Source organism: Cryptotermes secundus, unplaced genomic scaffold (assembly GCF_002891405.2).
Source record: "Cryptotermes secundus unplaced genomic scaffold, Csec_1.0 scaffold2210, whole genome shotgun sequence".
Lineage (NCBI taxonomy): Eukaryota > Metazoa > Arthropoda > Insecta > Blattodea > Kalotermitidae > Cryptotermes > Cryptotermes secundus.
Genome location: NW_019735601.1, coordinates 44,925 through 69,886, shown reverse-complemented (window position 1 = coordinate 69,886; position 24,962 = coordinate 44,925). Strand labels below are relative to the sequence as shown.

At 39.5% G+C, this 24,962-nt stretch overlaps 1 protein-coding gene across 8 annotated transcripts in view; it reads left to right on the top strand.

The window, feature by feature from the left end:
- Positions 1 to 24,962, top strand: part of LOC111869718 (protein lingerer) — a 54,327-nt gene that overhangs the window by 14,658 nt on the left and 14,707 nt on the right. For 7 of the 8 annotated variants that reach the window (XR_002843709.2, XM_023861438.2, XM_023861442.2 and 4 more), the window contains exons 7-13: positions 4,440 to 4,683; positions 11,282 to 11,442; positions 14,125 to 14,427; positions 19,797 to 20,030; positions 21,519 to 21,914; positions 22,589 to 22,748; positions 24,664 to 24,818. Coding sequence is in view for 7 of the 8 variants with exons in the window: in XM_023861438.2 (XP_023717206.1) it covers positions 4,440 to 4,683; positions 11,282 to 11,442; positions 14,125 to 14,427; positions 19,797 to 20,030; positions 21,519 to 21,914; positions 22,589 to 22,748; positions 24,664 to 24,818 (1,653 nt within the window). In the remaining variant the exon portion in view is untranslated. The remainder of the gene's footprint in view (positions 1 to 4,439; positions 4,684 to 11,281; positions 11,443 to 14,124; positions 14,428 to 19,796; positions 20,031 to 21,518; positions 21,915 to 22,588; positions 22,749 to 24,663; positions 24,819 to 24,962) is intronic. The other variant, XM_023861444.2, reaches the window with a different exon arrangement.

Below are 24,962 nucleotides of genomic sequence, written 5' to 3'. Positions count from 1 at the left end.
CAGTCATCTTCCTCCAGTCAGTGCAGGCAGGAGCTCATAGAATGTTCAGTGCTCCTGGATACTCAGTGCAGTTTCTTCTTTAATTTCTTAGGGGGCTGACCCCTCCACAATGTCCAGTCACTCATTTTCTGCAGTCTGATGGAAGTTCCAACTCTTTGTTTTGCAGTCTCTAGCTCTATGATCTGCCTGAAAGTCTTGTTGAGTGTTCTCCTGCTTCCTGGATGCCTCATTCCCTTATTACATTGATGCGTTCAGGTTGTGCTTGACATCTCTTCCCAAACGTTCATCTTTTAGGGATTCCGGTTGCAACATTGTCCCTGTGTGTCCCTGACGACTGTGTTCTTTGTGCAGGGAAGGTGTGATAGATTGTCCCTCTGTGAGCAGTCGCCAACTTCTGGGACCCAGCATTGCCCTGGGTCCATTTCCTGAGCTCTCAGTGTTACTCTACAGCTAGATGCTAGTCCCCATACCACTTCCTTAGTGCTCCAAAAGCTTTCACTGTGGCCTCTTCTGTAGGGGATCCTTGATTCTCTGCTATGGCCTCTGACTTTTCTCAATTGGCCTCCAAATCCGTGGTGTCCATTTTGTTCATCCTTTCTTCGATGACATCCCCCACAGTCTTCATTTCTTCCAGGCTGGCCTTCATCTTCTTTCGGTTGGCCTTTGCCTTTCCTAGGCAGGCTTCCATCTCTTTTTGGCAGGCCTTCAGCTCTTTTCGCTAGGTATTCATACTGGCACCCATTCTTTCCTAATGGGCATCTATCTCAGCTATTATTTTTTCTTGAATGGCCTCTGTTCTTCCTTGGTGGATATCTGTCCAGGAGATAAGAGTACTTTGAATGGTTTCAAACTTCTCATTATAGGTTTTTATTTCAGTCCTGTTCTTGGCTTCCAGTCATGATGTCAGTTCTTTCATTCCTTATAGAGTGGTGTCCACTCGGTTGGTTCTTATTTCTCCTTTCATTTCCTTTATATTTACATCTTCTTGGCTTCCATCCTGGCCAGCATTTCTACTTGGTTGGCGTCAATTTTTGGTCAGCATTTCTTGGTTGGTTTTCATGTGTCTAGTTTGGCATACATTTTTTTCTCTGTTGGTTCTGATTTAAGCCAGCAGGCTTGTCATCATTTGTTCTACTTCCATAGTGTGGCGGTTTAACAGTCAAGGTCCAGTGCAGAGTCCAGTCCAACCACTTCTGACTCCAGTTATCAGGTGTCTGAGTTGATATCGACGGGGTTTTGGATTTATTGACCACATATGGATCATAACTAAAGTAACTACGAGGGTCAGTCAAAAAGTTCCCGGAATGGTGGCATAACATTCTAATGGCAGGACATATGGCAATGCTTACATAATCACCTTCAAAGTAGGACCCTTGCGCGCTCACACACTTGCTACATCGATCCTGCCATTGTTGGAAGCCGTGGTGGAAGGCCTCTTTTGGAATCTTCCAGAGGTCAGCCGTCAAATTCGATTTGATGTCCTCCATGGTTGCGAAATGTGGCCCCATGAGGCCCATTTTCAGAGTAGGGAACAGCCAAAAGTCACTCGGAGTGAGATCCGGAGAGTACGGTGGTTGAGTGATGACAGGAATGTTTTTCTCGGCGAGGAATTGCTGCACAACAAGCGATGTGTGGCTCAGTGAATTATTGTGATGCAGAAACCACTGTCCCTGCCACTTGTTGTGCCATTTCCTCCAAACTGCAGTTGTGCAACCTCTGAAAAACTTGCATGTAGAAATGGCCGGTAAGAGTACCAACTTCTTGCTCATTCTTCAATCATAGCGAATCAGTTGTCGCACTTTTCCATTTTTCTTTGGTTCTGGATGTTGAAGGTCTGCTGCTGCGCTGGTCATCCTCTAACGTCTCCTGCCCATTCTTAAACCGGGAAAAGCAGTCATAAACTGTGGATTTCTTTAGTGCAGTATCAGCGTAAACTTGCTGCAGGGCTGATAGCGTCTCTGAAACAGATTTTCCCAATTTGCACATGAACTTGATGGTTGCACGCTGTTCGAACTGCGACATTGTGCCGAATGACCAACACTCATGTCTAATTCAAACAGAACAGTAACGACACTGCACACTGAAACCCGTCCACACCTGTTGCGCCTGCGAGCAGACATGCTGATTCCACCACAACATTGTATCTTATCGCTCGTTCTCGGTCTGCAGGGGAATTCCGGGAACTTTTTGCCTGCTCTACATATAACAGTTTCATGGAATTACATACTCCAAATATCACAGTAACTACAACACACATAAAGTCTTCTCTGTTTTCACTAGATGTTTCCTGGCAACTATAAGAGTATCACTGAATTACACACTCCAGATATCACTAACTACAGCACACATAAAGTCTTCTCTTCACAGCATGACTTTCAGCTGAATAGCTCCCAGGCTGACAGCCGTTTCACACCAACCTTGTAGTCTTCTCTTCACTGCCAGACTTTCAGCTGAGCACTGAACTTGTTGCTTCATACCACCCTGGTTATAATATCTTGGCACAGACCACACAGAAAACACCATTCCTTTGTTGCTGTTGAGTTGTTATTAAGAATCTGCTGCCTAGCAATGGACGTTCCATTGTTTGTTCCACAGCCGTGTCCTAGAAATGAATGTTGTTTCAGAGCTGTTTGCTAACAACAGCTGTTTCATTGGGTCCACAGTTCTTATTTTGAGCAAGTGTGCAGCAATATTTTATGCCAGCAAAGCAAATCATTAAAATTTAGTTATTCAAAACATGATGTTTGCTTGAAACAAGACTTCCTATAATTTTGAGTTACATCTTTCAGCTAGCAGGAAACCTGACTGCAGTTTTAATCTGTGTAGAAGATTCATTTGTTGTTACATGTAGAATATGATGCGAGGAATTGTATATTGAATTGGGGGGAGGGGGTTAATAGGTGGCATGGATAAAATGACGGGGAAATATGGTATAGTTAAGAAAATCCGTTATAGCATTTTTAATAGTGGTAGTAAAATGGTTTCAGTTACTCATGGAATCATTGTTGTTCTTCATAGTTTAAACATACAGATGAGTGATCTGCAGATTTTTAGTACAACCCAAAATTTCAACATCACCTACACTACAGCTGCCCAGCTTCCACCTCCTTCCATCCCTTTAACTTACATGTATGTGCCTGTGATCCAGTGTAGAGTTCACTTCTGTCTCCTCCTCAGTCTTGCAGCTGGTAACTTTCAAAAGTTATCATACATTAATAGTCAGAGGTATTCTCTGTCAACAAACATTACTTACTCATGGAGCTGAGCCCTTCTTGAGGAGCTGCCAATTCTACAGCTACTCAAGAATTTCCCAGCAATTTGTGGAACCCAAAGGGTCATTACTGTGTTCACAAGAGCCCTCCACTGGTCCAAATCCTGAGCCAGATCAGTCCAATCCATGCCGTCCCATCCTTTCTCTCTAAGATCCATTCTAATATTTTGCCCATCCACCTATGCCTTGGTCTTCACAGTGGTCTCTTTCCGTCTGGCTTTCCCACCAGTGTCAACAAATATGAATGACAAATATATTCAACATCTGGTATTGTAGTACTTTTCATACATAGAAGCAATATCCTTTCTTTTTAAGTGGTAAAATTGACATTATACAAGTATTTGTCAGTTTTATAACAGGACTTTGCTAGAAGATGAATGCTGGATCATTGTGACTTGGGTATTTTATGTGTTGTGGATTACCTAGTTAATGTTCCTTGGTTTGAGTTATTCTGCCATTTAACATTTAACTTCATTGATCGCAAATCAGTATTCTGAGTGTTAAATTACCTTCATTTAAGATCTTTCTCAATTTAATGTCCATATCTAGTGATCCCCAAAGAAACCTAAAATGGAGGTTTCACTATATATATATTATAATTGCTGTGTTTAAGCCCACGTGTTTTAAATGTGTATTGGTACCTACTATACTGCATATTTATTTCATGGCAGAGTCGTTCAGTGGAATTTAAAAAATAAAGCATGACCGAAGAAAACCTCTCAGGTACAGGCAGACCTGCCTTTGTGTGAATCTTCAAGAAATGAACAATTCATGTTTATGAACATTGCATGGAGAATAATAAATTGTGACTCCCAGTTCATTCAACGAACACAGGAACTTGCTCGTATGAATTTTAACAAGTTAACGTCAACAAATTTGACAATGTATCTTATAAAAAGAATAAATTCAACTTAACATTCAACTTAGAAACACTTTTCAAAGAGAAGATGTTCATAAGTTAGGGTTTGCCTATACAAGAAGTACAGACTTCCTTGCCTGAGCTATAGTTTGTGTTTTTGTCACTGCATGGAAGGCTTTTACTGACTGAGTGTATTTCATTAAAATGCATTTCATGTACTAATTTGTTGCTGTGTTGCAGTAGGTACGTATTGATGATAGTAGGTATGTTGTATCAGCTTTACTTGTGTAGTAGATTAAAATCAAATAGCCTTGGTTTCAGAGCCCAGTTCCTGTTGTGGTCGCACCTTTGACTGCAGTCCCGTCAGACTACTTGAGTCAGCTAACACAAGCAACTGAAAATTTAAAGTCTGCTGTAGGAATTGGTACTAGCAGCTCTGCAGCGGTAGCAGCAGCAGCTGTATCTTATGGCACATCCAGTAGCAGCTATCCAGTTACATCATCGACAGCATATCAACCTCCGAGTCCTCCTTCTGGCTTTACTTCCACATCAGGTAAGACAGTCTTGGTCATAAGATGCTGCAAGTATTATAGTTGCGCATAATTCGAGATATGCCAGTATGATGTGAACTACAGTATGCGCCAAAATATGCAGTACAGAAATGAAGAGATGTCCTGTTGATACCACTGTCTATTCATGTGAAGGTCCCTTGCACAACAGAACCTTCTCAAATCCTGAAGAAATAGTCCAGTCATCATGTCCCTGTAGTGTTTTTGGGTGATGGTAAGAGCATTGCCTTCCTCATCCTCAATGAAATAGGGGCCTAATATACCGTGTTCTGAGATGGCATACCATATCGTCACACGTGTACTATGTAGCGGTTTCTGGACGATAACGTCTAGCCGCTCAAAACCAAGGAAGTGAGTTGTCTGGCAACAACTTCTGTATGAGCAGAAATAATACTCAATTATGAATACTTTTTCCTCCGTCAAGAGACCCATTTCGAACAACAGCTGCACAACACAACTTCCTTTTCACTATTGGGAACACGTGCAGCTTGAGCTATGCCCCGTCAACAAACGCACGTGCGCCAGTTTCAGTACTGCATATTTTGGCGCATACTGTATTGGATGCCAGTAATGAAGGTTGTACTAATACTGTAGCTGCACATATCTCTCTTTAACCCTTTTCCGTCTTATGTCAATATATAATTGACATTGAGACAGTGCTTCCACGGGTGAATGTCAATGTATGATTGCAAAGTTTCTTTCATGATCCTCCAATGATATGTCTTGTCATACATCGCTACTTGCCACTGTACACTACCACTGGAATCATGAATGTTTAATTTGCATTCTTCTGTCATCTGGAAGTCATAATTTGAACTACTTGAGGAATGAATGCCATTTATATATTACTGTGTATCAGTGTTAGCAACATGGCTTCGTATTCAAGCACAAGCGTGTTTTCTGTTATGAAAAAACCGAAATATAATGCTGTATGTGTTGAGAATGAAGATTCAGTTATTGCTTTGTTAAATGAAGAACTCAGTATAGACTGATGATCAGATGGATTTGGAAAATGTAGGAGAAACTGTGAGTGAAGAATCTAGCAATGAAATGTTGAAAATTGACAGCGAGAGTGAAACAAGTGTTCTGCGTGTTGATGGGTGGGAAGATATGACAATGAGTGACAAGAAACCCAAGGCATACACATTTATTAAAAATGCAGGGCCACAGTTTACCTACCAGATGCAGAGCCCATGTATTATTTTAGTTTATTTTTCAATGATGAGCTTTTGAATAACATTGTTATAGAGACAAACAGGTATGCGAGACAAAATTTCAGAACTTCAGCTTATCCCAAGGTCTATTTGGAGTAGCTGGTCTGATGTGTCAATTCCTGAAATGATGGTTTTTTAGGTCTAATTATAAATATGGGCCTAAAGCCATTGCCTGACATAAAAGACTGTGGGATGTCATTATATGAAGAGACAGTCACCTGTTGAACTGTTCTATAATATTTATTATAGTTTCACAGTATACACAGATGAACTTGAGTTTGAAGAATTGAAGAATAACAATAACAATAGTGAACTCTGTAACACCTTGAACGTTGTATTGAAACGCAGCAGTGAACTAGAACTGTAGAACTGTAGGACTATTCGTCTACCATTTTTTGGTGATGTAATGTCTATTTGTAGATATTTTAAATGATACCACCGAAGAAAACAACGGGGCCATCAAAAAAGCAAGGAAAGTAGATGGGGTGATAGAATATAGAGAAACAGTTTCAGAAATATTTTATGCCAGGTAAAAACATTGCAGTAAATGAATTAGCAGTTGGGTTCAAGGGCAAAATAATTTTCAGAACTTTCAATTCAAAAAAATCTATGAAGTGGAACATCAGATTATTTACATTAGCTGACAGTGACATTGCTTATGTTCGCAATATAATTCTGCATTACCGAAAACTTACAGGTGATGTGTGTAACTTGCCATACTCAGAAAAACCTTTCACTTCAAGAATGGTTCTTTCCTTGATGGACAGATTAGAACTCAGTGTGTCTGGTATTGAAGTCTACCACCTTATCACTGACAGATATTGTAGCAGTGTTCAGTTGGCCGAATTACTGGACAGTTGAAAATGCCACACAACAGGCACTATTATTGCTGGTAGAGTTGGCAGTCGAAAACCAGTGAGGAAGGGGGCCATGAGGAAAATGAAGGGTGGGGACACGTTTGCCTACAGAGGAGGGAATGTCCTGTTATGGGCTAGAAAGACAAGAGGGTGGTTCTCATGATGTCTACATATCATGCTACATCAATGGAAAAAATAGTGACCATTCAGACACAGGGGCAGCAGAAAGAAATTCAAAAGCCAATGCGTGTCCTCAACTATATAAAGCATATGGGTTGGGTAGATTACACTGATCATTATGGAGAAACATATGCTTTAATTCCAAAATCTCTGAAGTTGTGGAGGAAACTCTTTTTCTGGTGCCTGGAAGTATGCAGTGTAAATTGATACTTTTGTACAGCAGCCATAAGCCACATGAGAGTGAAACAAATGTCATATCAAGTATCGAGGAGCTCTTGTTGAAAATCTAGTAGGTGATGTGTGCAACCCAGAAAGGGGTCACATCTGGGGTCAGCTGAGAGAGAAGAGAGACTGAATACAGTGCCTCACTTCCTCTACCACTATAAAAAAGGAAACAGCAATTGGAAAGTCAAGGAGCCAGAAAAGAAACATACTTCTATGTAAGACCTGTATAAGTCAACTGGACCTGTGTCCTGGGGCATGTTTCGAAAGATATCACGCTCTGAAGAACCTTAAAAAGTTTTAGTGTAGGTCCCATAGTTAATCTAGTTTTTGTTGCTTGTTTACATAGAAGAGAGAGTTTTATGAGGAAAGGAATATATATACTACTCTGTCCAAAAAGTATCCGACCTTGGGTCAGGAAAACAACACTGGTCACCGTCCGCCAACATACGGCCATCTTTAAAGCAGTTGAACCACTTTAATTTGAGTGATCCCCATTTGCATCATTGCCAAAAGCCTGCTGAATTTTGCGGATTGTTTCCGCTTGGGTATCCCCAAGTTTCTGACAAAACTTAATGCAGTATTGCTGCTCCAAGCACTCTGTCATCTTGAGCAAAATGAGAATGCGATGAACACTTGTTACACCACTTCGCTATCTGGCAGCCACAGACGCATCCGGCAGTGTTGCGAGTCAGAAAAAATCATGCATGCGCGTGAAAGTCCCTTCTACCACTACCCTCAGTTTCCCCACCCCTTTGGCAATTACTTACAGCCACAAAAAATAAAATCAGATACTTTTTGGACAGCAGTGTATATTTTATACTAGAGAACGGCAGACAATTTGAGCCGGTGAAATATTACTACCTCTGTCCACACTTGATTTCATACAGGGCAGAGAATTTGTCTTCTTGAATTGTGCTGATAAGTACACATTTTGCTCCCCCACCCCCACTTTATGTCCTTATTGCACCAACTTTTTGAGGCAAACAGCTCGCATAGTGGCTCTGCAGGCATTTAAAATCCCTTGACAACCTGGCTGCAGAATATTTTCCAAATACAATGACCCGAAAGGATGAAATCAGTTCAGCCTGCCATGTGTTCTAATAGCTATGTGTGTGACAAAAATTGGTTCCAAGTTTGCCGAAAATGCTCATGAAAGATGAGCGGTCTGAAAGATAAAAATTAAAGTCTAGTGATGGGTATGAAATTTTTAAGAAACATTAAAAAGAAAATGGAGTGACAGGATGAAATGATTGTGGATGACTTAAAGAATTAGATGTGAAGAGATTTGTTTAGACATAACTGTCATTGGATACATGTAAAATAGCTTGAACTCTTAAATTCACAAGTGAAATTAAAAAAACTTGATTGTTAGTACAGATGATGTCTTATAGTTGAATTAAAGTTAAATTTGAAATTTGCATTGAAGTATTTGGTTGAGGCACTATGCTGTAAGCCGGAAGGTCGCGGGTTCAAGTCCAGATGAGGTCATTGGAACTATTTCAGTAGACCTAATCCCTCTGGCTGCACTATGGCCATGGGGTCGATTCAGCCTCTAACAGAAATCAGAACCAGGAATTAATTAAATAATTTTCCTGTGGGGTAAAGCGTGGCCGGCACAAAAGCCTGACAACCTTACTGCCATCTTTGAGCCAATTGTCTTGATGATGTGGGATCCTCAACGTCTCACAACTAGACCTCAGCGGTGGGAAGCCAGTGACTAACTGCTTAAGCTGTGGCGCGGCCTTAGAGATAATATTGGTCAATTTGGTGATACCACCGGTATAACGTTTCACTGTAGACTCTACACTGTAACATCTCATTACATCTGTTCTCCCTTCTTGGTGCAGCTTCTTGGCATCTGAAATCTCTCCAGAATAGCCCATTCAGGTATATCTCTGACTGTGTTATCTTGGTTGCTGGAAAAAAGAAAGGAAAATTGCGCATTAGGGATTTCCAAAACCGATTATTAATGAATTGTGTGATTATATTTGAATAGTGTTTGTCTCACACGAGAGAAACTCATCCACTTTATAAAAACAATGATCAAGTAGGTAAGTTTTCAAGGCGTTTTTGAACTTATATAGTGTACCTACAGTCCATTCGCGGAGACGAGAGAGTCCTTGTAAACAAATGCACGCGGTATCTCTTTCGCTGTTTGAATGAAATCTTGCAGCGATCACGTGATGCATGTACAATTGCAGGGGCGTTCAAAGTTCACTCTTCAGTCTGAATGCAGGTTAACGTGCGTCCGAATGCAGTGAGTACACTGAAGTAACTGTGTGCTTTGTCCACTCCTTGCTGTCAGCTGTGGCGACGCGGGGCTTGCTTTGTTATGCTGTCTCGTCTCCGCGAATGGACTATAGTGTGAATTGTAACTGAATTATTTTGTTTCTGTTAGTGAAAATTTAAACTGTACTTTCAGTAATTCAGGATTACATTTACAAGGAAATTAAAGAGTGTATCAAATCAAGTAGTATGAGCTGGGTGAGACATGCAGTATGTGTTGTAGGGATGAGAACCCTTGGAAAATCGGCGTGGATATTATTAAAATGGATCTTAACAAAATAGAGTGGGGGTTTAGGCTGTATTAATCTCATAATGTGTGTGTATTAACAGTCTTCAAGTGCATACAATCCCATTTACCATTTCTACAATAGATGTTTCGGCAGTATGCTGCCATCTTCAGGTGTATCGATCCGTCAACTATTTCACTGCTTGCCTTTATATGTCCATTTACAAATAGTATTAAATTTGTATACATCGTTATATAATAATAAAGTATTAATGTATTAATCTCTGGATCTGTTGGTAGGCTGTTATGAACATGGTAATGAACCTTTGGCTACCATAAAAAGCAGGAAATAACTTTAATTAGCTGAGTGACTCTTAGCTTCTTAAGGAGGACCAAAACAGTATATATTTTATGTTGAATTAATATTTGATTGCTGTAATTATAGATTTCCAAGGATTGTTTTTTCATTGCCCCGATGTTCAGGGTGTCATCAGTCTTTGCAGTTATTTGTAAATATGCATGTTAGAAATTTTGTTCTAGTTGGGCAAAAATTCAGTGTGAATCCAAATATTAAATTTTCTGTAGTGCTTCCAGCATTGATAATGGACTGTCTTGTCTTCTGGGTTGTTATTCCCAACAGAACCACTTGTGTGAAATGTACTTCCTTGTATTTTAATGTAATTGTGTATTTTCTATAAGGTGGTTGTGGAAGCGATTTGTAGTTTACATATTCTGAAAAAAGTGTAGATATTGCTTCAGCAGCAAGTAATTACTATTTTTCTGCCATAATGTGGCAAAGGAAAGAGTGTGTTGGTAGGGAATTACTAATGCTGGTTTTTGAAAAATACAAGTGTCATTGCTGTTCTGAAAGATTTGACAGACCAAGACCATAGTATTGCCTATAAAAATTTTATATCATGTCACAATGTGCTCATCTGAAAGCCTTGAAATCCCCATTATCATTGTCAGATGAATAGTAAATATCTTTGGAATTTAGAATCAGAGAACAGTGTGATGGGGAGGATCATGGCATGTCTCAGGCAGGTAGGCACTGGTTTTTTCACTGTGAAACCACACAAGTCCAATCCTAGATGCCTTAATGTGAGATTCATTGTACATGAAATGGCACTGGAACAGAATTTTCTCTGATTTTCTTCAGTTTTCCTCCATGAATTACCATTCAACTGTTCCACACTTGTCTATCCTTGTCGTGTGATGTTTGCAATAGCTTTGACCAGGCAGCACACTGTTGCATCCATGCTCGTATAGTTCGGGGGTTTCATCTCTGATCCAGTACTTGGCTAGTTACAGAGTAACAAAGTTTCTTATAATTTAGCATTGAGGAATACGAGTTTGTGTGCCTTTGTTGTAATAAGTGATGTGGGTATCTCAACAACACATCTTTCCACCACTTGTTATATTTTGTTACCAACTGGCTGACCCTGTTGGCACGTTGCAGGTCTAAAACTACACGTCACAAATAATATATTTTGTAAAGCCAATGTTTATTTTATTAGTGAATTAGGGATGATAATTCAACAGGATTTGTACATGTGCCTCTTTCAAGCTAATGGAGAAAATTCTTCTGTTTCAGCATCGTTTTCCACTTCAAATTTCGTTGGGTCTGCAAACAGTTATGGAAACCAAATGCAGGAACAAAATTTGGAATCGTCATCAGTTACAGCGCAGTGTCCAACTCAGACAATACCATCACGACCAAAAACACAGCGACCAAGGGTTCCTCCTCCTTCAAAAGTATGTATTGAACATGTTATATGTGCATATCTACTTACAGGTAGTATACACAGGATTCATATGGTTGAGGATAGTGACCAGTGGCAGGCTCCTTTGAGCATAGTCCTGAATCTGTGTGTTCCAGAAAATTCTGGGAAATGCATGAGTAGCTGAGTGACTGCTGGCTTCTCAGGAAGGATTCATGTCCATGGAGTAACGTAGTTAATATCTACTCACCACTTTCAGATGAAGCTGAAAATTCATCTGACTACCTTTGTAGTAGGGCATTATTTTATATGAGTATGAAAATTAGGAAGAATTTAGGTTTCAGGAGATTATGTGTGCTTGTGGATTTACTGGACTGAAAGAAATTGTGTAAAAGTGGAGCATTGTGGGTGTCCCTGGATCACCTGTAAAATTGCTGGAGGGAAATCATTTACCACAAAGTTTCAAATATTACAGATTAGTTTCACTTAATAGTACACACGAATAAAGGCATCAATATGAACAACCAGTTCTATATAAGTTTTACTTTGGAGAAAATCCCTGAGAAGCAGTAGGTCCATTCCACACTTCTGAACTGACCACTCTGAAAGATATTAAATGCATGGTAAGAATGACGTTCTATTGGAATATTTTTAGTGCACAAATTTAAGTTGAGATTTGATTTGTTATAGTGTAACACATGGAGGTTAATCTTTGGTCCATGTATATGAAACAAAATTATTTCATATATTTGGAAATAATTTCCTAACACAGACATTTTTTTGTGTAAATTGTTGTTCACCCATGGAATTTTTGTAATTTACGTAGGTGAGTCAATATGTAAGTTACAAATTTATGTGGGGTACTACATGTTTCAATGCTGTACTTGAGGCTGTCGCCAGTAGATGGCAGCATTAGTCCGGTGGCAAGTGATGACATTTGACACGAGATATTCGATGTTTACAAAAGCGAAACAGCAGTTGCAAGATGGCGGCTCCTCTGAGTGCGTGTATAACCCTCGAGCAATGCTCCGTTGTGCAATTTTTGTGGGCAAAAGGTATGGAATCAAAGAATATTCATAAAGAAATGCTTCCCATCTACAGTGAGAAGTGCCTGTCATGCCAGGCTGTTTACAATTGGGTGTAGAAGTTCTCTGAAGGGCGGACATGTATAGAAGACAAACACCGTGTCGGCCAGCCAGCGGAGATTGCCACAGAGGCAAATGTGTAATGAGGTGAAGACTGAAACCAAGCAGACAGAAGGCTAACTATAGACACTATAGTTACTGCTATTGGTTGTTCACATGGCATGGCTTACCTCATAATGCATTTGTTCGGCCCTCTCAAACATCATCTTTTGGCTGAACATTCTCCTGACGATGAAGCTGTAGAAAGGGAAGTCAATGCCTGGTTCCGACAGCAGCCCAAAGAATTTTATTCTGCTGGTCTTCAGGGGCTTGTGAAACGATGGGACAAGTACCTCAATGTACAGAGAGATTCTGTTGAGAAATAAAAACATTTTTCAAGTCAGTACTCTTATTTAAGTTCTATATCCATTTGTAACGTACTTATTGACTTACTCTCATAATAATGTTTCATTTTGAATGAAAAAGCTGCATTGACATATTCTTTGGCACACCAGGGCATATATCACTCCTTTACATTACTTAAACTGAATAGCCGGCAGAGTTTTCGGATTATTTGTCTCACACAAAACAAAATAGTAATACTGTCTTGTCTTGTTCCATTAGAACATTTTACAGTAATACATTTTATTGATCGTCTTCATGTCATCAGCTAGTACCATCAAAATATCTTACATTTTTTATTCGTATATGAATTTGTTTATATAATCATGTAATATTCTGACATTTTAAATTTAGTGATGGATTCAACACTAGATAATATCAGTCCCTTACAGGATTGTTATGATATCTATAATTTTGTGTTGCTGATTATCCACATTATGATGGTTTCGTTAAACTGAAACATTTCATGGAATAAAATAATGATGAGGTACGATACTGCTCCTGTTTGGTTTTGTGTGATGGAAATCTTTGTGAGAATTAGCTGTCGAAAACTGCTTCAGATTTGTCAATTCCAATTACCGTATTTACGCATGTATAGGCCGCATGCGTGTATAGGCCGCAGCACAATTTTCAGACAGAAATTATAGAAAAAATAATTTTCTTGGAATATTATTTCAGGAGTATTACTAATTATGAATATAATTTTTTTTAAATGAAGTGTGATTTCGAATATTTCGAATATAAGCTGCACCCCAGTTTTCCTCTTGAATTTTGGGCAAAAAATGTGCAGCCTATACATGCGTAAATACGGTAAGTGAATTGCGAAAACAATTTATTTAAAATCATTTCATTGTCACTGTTCAGGAATCTTTTCCTTGTTAATACAGATACATAATTTGTTAAGAGAGGAATATAGCTTAATCTAAGATGCAAGTAGGTACACAGAATGAACTAGTTAGTCATGGAACAATATAGTCAGCCAGCCTGAAGGTTGTGTCTGCATAGCTTTTGTTTTTAAAACCACAGAACTGATGAGAAGATTTTTAAGTTGAGGGAAGGTAAGAAGACAATTGATAAAAATTGACCCATACGAATGTGGCAAGAATGAAGAGAAGTTTTATTTCTTATGGTGTCATTTATTGTAAATTTTGTTTTCCTTGTGTGTATTGTGGATTTTATATTCTTTACAGATTCCTCAGAGTGCTGTGGAGATGCCTGGTGATGCGATAAACAGCAGTATTGGTTATCTGGATGTTCAGTTTGGAGGTCTTGAGTTTGGCAGTGAAACAAGCTCTTTTGAAACAACCACGGAGCAATCAAAATATCCCAGTAGTGTGTCTGGGTCTGTGCTGGATTCGATTCCATCTCCTAGAACTACTTCCAACTTAGATCTGAGTGGTACAAATCAAACATCTGTTTTAGAAGCATATTCAGGAACATCACAGAAAGCAAGCCAACCAAGCATTGCTTCAGCATTGACACAAAATCAGAAGGTCAGTAACATATTTTTATGTATTCAGTAGAAAAATGAAATGAATGGTTAAAGGTTAATGCAGCAGAATCCTAAATGGAAGAATAGAAACCAGGACTCACACGCACAGATACTGTGTTTGAAGAATCTGCAAAATATAAGATGAGATTGGAGTACTTTACTTAATGACATTAACCCTTCAAGGATGCAGGACATTTAATTCCTACTCGCTTCTGGGGCTGGAGGATATTTAAACATTAAAAATGAAAAGGGAAAACTGTATTTTTTATTGTAATTTTCACTCTACAGTCATAAAAGTGTATTGTATTGGAATGTTGATCGACAGTGCTTCCAGATTATTTTTGGCAGAGTAACCATGTACGAAATATGAATAATGGTATTGTCACATGTTTGGAATCCAGAAGACACTCCCATAGTAACGCTAGAAGAGACCATTGCATAGGTAACGACAATAGCGGTATTGTAGCCCCAACAGTTGACCGTTGCATAGGTAGCGACAATAGCGATACTGTAATCCCAACAGTGAGCCGTTGTGTCGAGAACATCAAATCTTCACGGTTACGACGAATGCACGGAGAATTCCCACAGAGACAATGCAATAACAATGGGTCGTTGCATAGGAATCGCGGAATCAACAAAGCAGCGTTCCCACGGTTATAACAAAGGCTCATTTGCATAGCAGCGGCCTAGGGTATAAAAGGGGGGTTGAATTAATTCGCCCAATCAGTCTGGAAGTTACCGCTGAAGTAGTCAGTCTTGGGATAGCTACCGCCGAATATAAACAGTCTACAGGAAGCTGCCACCAGAGGCAGTCAGGATCCAGCCACGACAACATAAGCAGCAAAGCATTGGGCCAGGAGCTAAGCGAAATAGAATTAGTTGTGATACTGCAAGTGGCAATTCTTGCAAAGTGTATAAGTGTAAAATCGAAGAACAATAAATACTCACGTGACGTGCCAAGACATGTTACAGTATTGTGTCACCTTAGAAATTCAGCTGGGTGTGGTAATCATGAGTACACTCCATGCAGAGCCCCATGTCACACCAGTGTACAGTGTCCTTTCCACGTTTTTGACACACAACACACCATTTCTGTGGTCTTGATTTCTTCTCAGTTGGTGGAATCTTATAAAATGTCATTCTGTTATATGGGCCACTATATTGTTTGATGAATGTCTACCCGACACTTTGCATTCTATGGCATTATTATATTTCACAAAGAGTCCCTCAATTAGCTGAATTTTAAATGACAATTGATCTATTCTTTTCCCCTTTTTATTCCTATATATTATCATTGCATTCAGTGTGTTGTTTATGATTTTCAGCGTCCTGACTAGAGATGATAAATTATAGAAATTATCCATCTACACAGTCGGGCCTTGTTTCAGCAGAGGTTCTAGTAGTTTGAGAACAATGGGTCTTGTTTTATTGGTGTCAGCTATAATCAAAGGGGAGTCAGGTTTTGTATCCTTGCCTGTGTATGCAAGGAAGGACTGTAAGGACCCTGTGGTGGCCTCACACACCTCGTTTTAATTCTAAATTTGGATGCCTTGAGAGGCAGGCACTGCTTGAAAGACAAGACGGCCTTTCCAAAGCATCAGTGATTCATCAATTGAAATGTCCAGGTTTGGGAGAAACAGTTCCAGAAATTTGTTATTTAGATGTAAAATCTCTGGGAAAATTTTAACTTTATTCATTCTGGTCCATCACACTAGTTAATTATTATAAAATGATTTGACAACGCTGTCCAGTGTGAATCACACTGGACAGTGTTATCAGGTCATTTTATACTGGGAAAATTTTGAAGTTTTTTAGTCCTTCAAAAGTGCCGATGGTTTCGTTAGTGAAATGCAAAAGTTACATATTACTTGCAGTCTCTCTTGTGTTGTAACATTTCCAATTCCTCCAACAAAAATTTTGCATCCTTCATAAAGTGTCTCACCCATGTACCTACCATTGATTCACTCATGGCATGTTCTCCATACACCTCACAAAGTTGACATTGAATGTCAGCCGGTGTTATGTTTCTTGCATTCAAGAATCTGATTATGGGCCTCATTTCACATGCGGTGGGCTTCTTTATATTCTTGAACATTGTAAACACACAGGGCAAATGCATAGACATGGTTTGAATGTCTGCATATGGCATCCGTGCCTTCCAAAAGGACCAACAAACTATGCACGCATGCTCACCATAGTGACTGCAGTGCTCTAGCGATAGTATTTGCAAATGGAACTTATTTTTTGATACACCTCGTATGAGCAGTGGTGTTTACACAGTCCATCATTCCCTGAAGAGAGCTAGAGAGATCTCTGAAATGTTTCATTTGAGTGTGAACTGATGCAACTGTTTGCCCAAGAAGAATGTGTCGCTAAGATAAAGTATAGTGAGTAAGCAGTATTTGCAGCCCTTGTTATTCATGTCATTTAGTACTAACTGTCAATTTTGAACCACATTGTAACTACAATAAAACAAGTACATCTTATAATAAGAGCTTCAGAAGTAATTAGCACCATCAGTTTTTTGTGTTACATGTATGGAAATATCTTGCATACAGTAATGTCTCTTTTTCTGGAACTTTTCTCGTAATCATTTTCTAACTAACCTTGAATTTTTCCCATAACTTTTTGCACCGGCTGTACCTGCAGTTTTGCTTTCATAGCCATTTTAAACTGTTAGTGTTTGAAGGTACTGCATATCCACTTCCTGGGTCCCTTCCTACTTCCCTGCTGGAAGCAGAGGTATTTATTTCATATACATAGACCCATTCTAATACATGATCAGAGAACACTGACTGACTGACTGACTGACTGACTGACTGACTGAGTGACTGCTCAGGCCGCACCATAGCTCAAGTGGTTAGTCACTGGCTTCCCACCGCGGCGGCCCAGGTTCGTTCCTGGGTCTGGTCAAGTGGGATTTGTGGTGGACAAAGTGGCGCTGGGCCGGGTTTTCTCCTAGTACTTCGATTTCCCCTGCCAGTCTTCATTCCACCAAATTTTCCATCATCATAATCACCTGGGGTAGGCTACAATAGGCCAATCAGTGGCCACTGTGCTGAGTGGACTCAGTTGGACTCCACCCCCACTAAGCAGCTGACAGCTCAAAATGTTAACAAAGCTGCAGTAGGGAACAGTATTTTTAGATCATCTATCATGATTTGACAGTTTTAAGGCCATGTCTCCTGAAGATTTTAGTGGATGAGAAATTTGTATTGTGTTACATCACCTGAACTTATTTTTGCTGTGGGAGCTGGTTCCATTGCGTATTGAGTTGTTTGGCAGTGAATGGGAGTTCAGCAATTTTTGTGTGATTGTGCTGCTTGTTGTTTGAATTGAAATGAATTGAACCCTGGAAACAGACCGAAGTGCTTAGACTTGAGTGTGAAGTTTTAAGTGATACATCTCTGCAGAGTCAGTTTCTAATGAAAGCATGAAGCAGCAAGATGGTATGATTGACTTATTTGGCATCGTTCACTATTTTGAAGAACAGAAACAAAATATGATCAGCTATTCAGTAGAATGGAAGACCAGTGATGCAAACAAATATGGAACCAAAGAATGATGATTTCAGAGTCTGTGCTCTTCAGTTGGTTTTATCAGAAGTAACAATATGTTGCCATACTATTTATGAAGGAAAAATACAACCATTTCAATCCATGGTTAAGGATTGAGAACTTTCACTGTATTGAAGGGTGGCATCACAATTTCGAAGCATCGAAAGATGTTAGTGTGCACAGAGTTTTAGGTGTCTTGGTTCTGTTTAGAACTGGCCCATAACATAACAATTGTATAAGTAGGTCCAGTTTGGTTTTTAATTTCCTCTTGTGTGGCAGGACTTCTGCATGTAATTAGCAGTCATTGTGAGTACAAACAGTTAATCTTTATCATCTTGCTACAAGTATTATTTTTTTGAACATTATCCATCGTCTTGTCTGTTTTTTTAAAAAACTGTCCTGAATAATGTTCAAAAACATAATACTTGTGGCAATATACCATCGTCACAAACTTTTAGATCGTATTTATCATCTGGGTTCAGATAATGCTAAAGAAACTAAGAATGTTCAGTGGTTCTTCATTATTTTCGCATCTTCATGATGGCAAAAGAATAAATGTTGCCATACCAACATAAATTTTTTAACCCTTAGTGTCATATTGTGATATATGTAATTAGAACTTACAAGACAGACTTTAAAGTTACATACCTAAGGTATTTTCAGATATTATGGAGTACTGATTAGAATGGAGGACCTTGCAGATTTTATAAATTCTCATTGTATTGTGATTACACTGTAACAGTACAAATTGAAATTTTTCCTTGTCTTCTTCAAGCTTGCTTTGAATTCTGTGTGCTAAATTGTGTGGTATATATAGGAAGAATTTGTGACTTAGTGGCTGCATTTGGTATTATCACGTATATTAGTGACTGTAGACAGGGTTTGGATTGGTGAATATATTTATTGGATAGTCACAGGTCGTAACTACAATAACACGCTAAAAATTACTGTAACTATAGCACACAAAATGAAGTCTTCAGTGTCTGCTTGGTAACAAATTGTTTCTGGTTACCACATCACAGCTGAGTACTCAGCTATTGAACCACCTTCTGAATTCTTTTATGAATGAATCACGACTTCCAGGTGGCCGGGCTATAAGTCACCATGTGGAACAGTTCCTCTTTTATTGCATGCTTATCTGTTGCTGCATGAACCATGTGTTAATTCCATGGCAACGCTTTGGTTTCCATATGTTTACAACTTTAATTTTTCGTATTCATGGAAACTGTGTTCTGTAACCAGTTGGTTTCTAAGAGTCAGTCTCTCTGTGGCAACATTTTTGCCAGTCTGTTTCCTAGAATTGGCCTGCATGTCACGGTATGAACATCTACTAAATGATATTGCAGAAGCTACGACACAAAGGTTAGGCAGCATGAAGTCTAAGAGTGGTATCATTATCATTGTATGTCATCATAAATATAAGTAATTGAAGGAGACGTGTTTTCCTCTGAAAGGAGTTGTGGAGCTGGGACAGGCTTGAACATATCTGTGGATGGAAGAAGGTGACATATTTTGGTCTCAGAAGATTAACATTGTTTATATTTTTTCATAATAACTACAAAATGGATATAAACACACACAGGATGTAACACTAAAATGCTGTTCTACTGTTGGCTGCAAGCCATTAGACTCATCATTAGTATGGTTAACATAGATTCTTTTAACAGAAACAGAGGCAGTCTGGGAATCACACTGAAATATGTATACACATACACTGTTAGAATTTAAATATTTTAATTTATTCTACATTGGTGGTTGGGTGTGACAGGTAGCATGATGTGACATTGAAGATCATGGTTATTGTTCATTTTAGCTGTCTGCTGCTGATACGATGCTCTCAACCTCTGAACATAAAGTAAGTCAGCCGAGTTTCTCTCAGAATCGGAGCTCTAACTCGGCAGGATTGGATATGGATAAGACTGAAGTGGGTCTCTCTTATTCTGCTCCAAACACTGTGACATACCAGACTTCATACCAGAGTCAGAAGTCCAGTGGAACAGGATACCAGCAGGCATCTGGCTACTCATCTAATTACTCTTCCACCCAGGTATCTCCAGACAGTAGTTCAATGGAACACTGCCAAGTGTGATTAGAGTGATACACCATTTTATTTATTTTTTTATTGCTATATGCAGCTGTCCTCTACTGGCACAGGTGAAATTATGCCAAAAAGGTGAAAGTAAATTTGTGCATGTGTGTAATTAAGCACCACACCATTGAAGATATATTGAAGAGTGGAAGTATAATTCCACACATTTGTAACTTTGGCATTAGATGGAGGTGAATGATGGGTTTTATGCATCACCTGCTTTCGCCTAAGGAAGGGGATAGTGATTCTTGTAGGATAAGGGACTGGGCCCCACAGCAGGTTTCGACATGTTGGGGAAGAGCAGAATCTCACCAGTGCTGGAAATCAGTTTCCAGTTGTTACTGGCCATTTGCCTCATTGCTGTGTTCAAAAGCCTATCATATGTCATATAACACCATGTAGTCTGTTTTGTGGGAACATATTATCTTCATCTCAAGGGTTGAGAACTGCTGAGAACCTGAAATCCTACTTAATCACTGTACTGACTGAGCTACTCAAATGGTAGGAAATACAAATTTGTATTCATAAAAATTGTAGAGTAATTAAAGTGACTGTTTTGTCTTAGTTATTGAAATTAAGGAAGAAAATTTTCTGGAACTGTTGCACTAAGAGTAACAGAAACAGTGTGTTATGTGTAGTGCCATGGCAGATCATTAACCATTCAGCTGACATTTATGCTTCCTATCTTAATTGTACTCGTTGCTTAGGCTACATTTCTAACAGAACTTCCTAATGTAACGTGATTTGTTCTGTTATATGTATTATTATTATTATTATTATTATTATTATTATTAGAGGGAGTGGGTTTCCCCATGCACTTAGACCAGTTATTGGTCCATTGTGCGTCCCCCTTTAATTTCTACTGTCGCCATACCCTACCGGTACTAGTGCGTGCTATCAGCCCCATTCAGCCAACGAGGTCAGCTGTCGGTACCTGATATTTCCCCCGTCTACCAGAGGCATTGAAAACTACTTGGGCGGGAAATTGTTACCTAATTTTGCTCAGAGGTCTCCTAGAGACATGAGGATCTTTTATGTGCCGTAAATCTACAACACGGGACCCACGGCTTAAAGTCCCTCCTGGAGGACTTGTTTCCTGAATTTTTCCGCCCTTAAAAATTCCACGACTTCCACCGGGTTTGAACCCGCATACCTTGAGTCATGAGGTGGGAACGTTACCCTTAGAGTACAGAGGCTGTTTTCTGTTCTGTAGATTATGTTAAATAATACTAGTGGGATGGGACTAAGTCCCTTGTACTGCGGCCACTTCTGGCCTATTGTACCACTTATGTTAAATATGTAGGTTATATGAAGACTGGTGGTGTTTGGTAATCAGTGTGAATGCTCATGTGAAGTAACGCAGTTCACACATGTTATGGAATTAAGAGATGGCATCTGTCATTATTTAGATCGAGAAAATGTAACATGTAATTGCTTTTCTTATAGGTTACATCATCCACGGTGTATCCAACAAACCAATCTCAGATGAGCTACACATCCAGTGGGACAGTCTCAAGCTACAGCAGCCAGCCCACAGCACCTAGCTCAGCATATCCAAGTAATTCCTATTCCCAGGCTTCTGCCGGAGTTGCCTACCAGACTGGTCCCACCTCATACCCTTCCATAAGTCAGTGTGTCAATTCATTCCCTAGTGGTACACCCTCATACCAGACAACAGGTCAGTCTGTATATGGAAGCTCAACTCTTGGTGGCTCTGTGAGCTATGCTGGATCCACAGGTGCAGGACAGTACCAAAACAATTATGGGGGTAATGTGGTGACGACATCTCAGAACCATACCAAACTCAGCTCCACACTCAACACTGGAACCAAAGAAGCTCAGGTAACGAATAAAACTGTTTCTTTAAATGAGTTTTATGTGCATGACTGTGGTTGCCCTGTTTTTGTTGTATAGTGTTTTTTATTTGTGTTTTAACACTTCTAATCCAGCTGTAGCACACATACCATGCTACTTGTATCACCAGGAAACCAACAGTATTACATATGACACTGAACTACAAACCTGTACTGTAAAAGAACTACCTGCAATGTTGACAGAATATTCACTGTTTGACAGCTATTGGGTGCATTTCTTCTCGGAAATGTTTCCAGAAAAGATCATAAAATATCAGTTAGAAGGAAAAAGAAATTTGGGAAGACCTTTGACACAATGGAAGGGTTTTGTTTCATAATATTACAAGAGGTCTTGGTAGGCCTAGTACTGAAAAGGAAAGTGAATTACTTTGTGTGCATTTCAGATACACAGAATGTGTTTCCTACCTTCCTTCAAGGGTCTTAATGGTGTACATGACAAAATATGTAAATGATTTAATATAGTTTTGAAAGAAGAAACTAATTATTGAAGTGTCAAGTTACATCTTTGTTTTGTGTGAACCCTTCATGCTAGCAAGACAGTTTTAATATTTGAATTTCCTGTGTTAGGTTCCAAATTGTTTATTTCTTTGTGTCAGATTATTGTACATTTATTTTTACTGTATGGCTTTCTTTTCTGTATAGTATGACACGACAACAACAGCAAATTCTAACTTAAGCAGCACAAATGTTACTACAACAAACAGTGGTCTTTCAACAAATGTCAATGCATCTCCTGCACTAGGGCTTGCGAGTAGCAGTCAAACTGTGAACACAACTTCTACCAAAGTAACAAGTTCCACAGGTAAGTAGTCATTGCTTCTGACTATGCAGTATTTACTTAAAAAAGATCTAGTTTTAGTGTAATGTAAGGATAGAATTGTGAGGCTCAAAGCTACACACCTAAAATTGAATTGAATTTTCTTAAGCCTGATGATATGATTTTGAAGTGGTTTTCTTGAATGAAGGTCCTGGGCTCAATTCCTGAAGAGGTCATTGGATTTGTCAGTTTACCTAATCCTCCCAGCTGCAATGTGGCCCTTGTGTCAACTCAGCCTCTAACAGAAATGTGTACCGGGAACCTTCCGGGGGTAAAGGGCAGCCAGGATATAAGGCTGACAACTTCACTGCCATCTTTGAGTCGATTGTCTAGAAAATGTGGGACCCTCGACATCTCATAACCCTATGGGCCTCTATGGCCTGTTACAGGGATAGCTTTACCTTTTTACCATTGTGTGGAAGTACCTGAGTTCAGATTCGGCTTCTTTATCATTGCTAAGTGTCTAAGCTTCTGAGCGAGCAAGAAATCAGGAAGTTACTGACCATACATGTGCACAAAGGCATTTTCACATATACATACAAGTTTCGTAAATTGTACCTCTGTAACGGTGAAAGGAATTGGACTACACGTAAAGAGTCAAGGATGCTCAGAAATGATATTCTGTTAGGCAGAATAATGCAGATGGATGATTGACTTGCTGGACAAGGCAGAGAGGTGAAGCAGTTCAGTTTGCTAGCTGGCTTTGTGTACAGCAGATGTTACTCTGGTGTTGGATTAAGGGAAATTTCATCCACTTTTTATTTTATCCAATCAAATATTTTATTGTGGTTATATTGCACTTGCAAGTATTAGAATCATAATCCCAGCACTTTGAGAGGTACCACCTCCATCTGGCTGTTATTCTTCACCTTCTTTTTGCATGCATTAAGATGTTTACCCCTGGTTAATTCATGCCTACCATGTATTTATATATGCAGTTGAAGAGTGAATTTGGGTAATCTATATAAATAAAAATGTAAATGTTCATTTGAGTCTGACCTAAGATCTCCGAAACTTCTTCACCGATCGCTTCGAAATTTTAACACAACGTTGCATTCGAACACCCGCGTGTTTCTGTGTGCCTGTTATGTAGATGTCACACCCGTGACAGGTAAAAACAGGTAAAAACCTGCCACATGTTCTGAATCCAGCAGTCATTTCACTAGTAACGCTAGAACAGTTAGCGTATACCTCCATGGAAACGCAATAACAGTGGTCTGTTGCTAGCATTTTTTTCTTCATCAGTGCAATCGATCTGCTTTAGTTCTTTCAAATAATGCCTCGCAGAAGATCAAACTTGGGTCATCGTACTCGCCGAGCGGAAGCAATGCGTCGAGTATTTGCAAATCAAACTGGAGAAGAACGGGCAGACTGAGCCACAGCAAGGCGTGGCCAGGCACAGCTAGTATATAATAACACTTAAAATGTCATTTTGATGTTTATTCCATGACCTGGGCAGTGTATGATGAATAACAGATGTCACTGTTGTGTCTTGGAAGCTGGATAGTGAATTTGAACTTTTGCATTGTGTTAACATTTTATTGACTTGCCTCTGTGGTTTAGTGATCAGAGTTCCTGGCCACAGATGCAGAGGTCCTGGGTTCGATTCCCGGCGCTACCAGATTTCCTGAGAAGTAGTGGGTCTGGAACAGGGTCCACCCAGCCTCGTGAGGATAATTGAAGAACTGTTTCAAGGAAATAGTCTAGAGAAAACTGAGATTAACAGCCATAGGGATCCATTGCACTGACCATGTGACACCCTCCATCCGCAAAAGTTGGCACTAACTTCGCCAACAAGCGGCATTTGCTCGGTTGGTGTAGTTCACTTGCGGACTGCAGGCCACAGAGGTTTTTTTTTTTTTTTTGGTTAACATTTTATTGCTATGTGCTGTAATTTCAGGTAAGAGTGGTGTGGTTCCAAATATCCCACCAGGTGTTCCTCCCATGCTTGGCACACATCAGTATATCATGAGCCAAGGAGGTCTTCCCTACTTCCAGCAGCCTGTGTACAGCTATGAGGACATCCAGTTGCTTCAGCAAAGGATACCACATGTGGTAATGTCCTCAGTTCTTAACACTATGTTATATTCATTTTCCTTCCTATATGTCCTCTTTATATGCACAAATTCTCTGTTTTGTGGCATGTGTAATAAATAGTTACATTGTCATTGGAAAGTTATTAGATTTTATTTAGGCAGC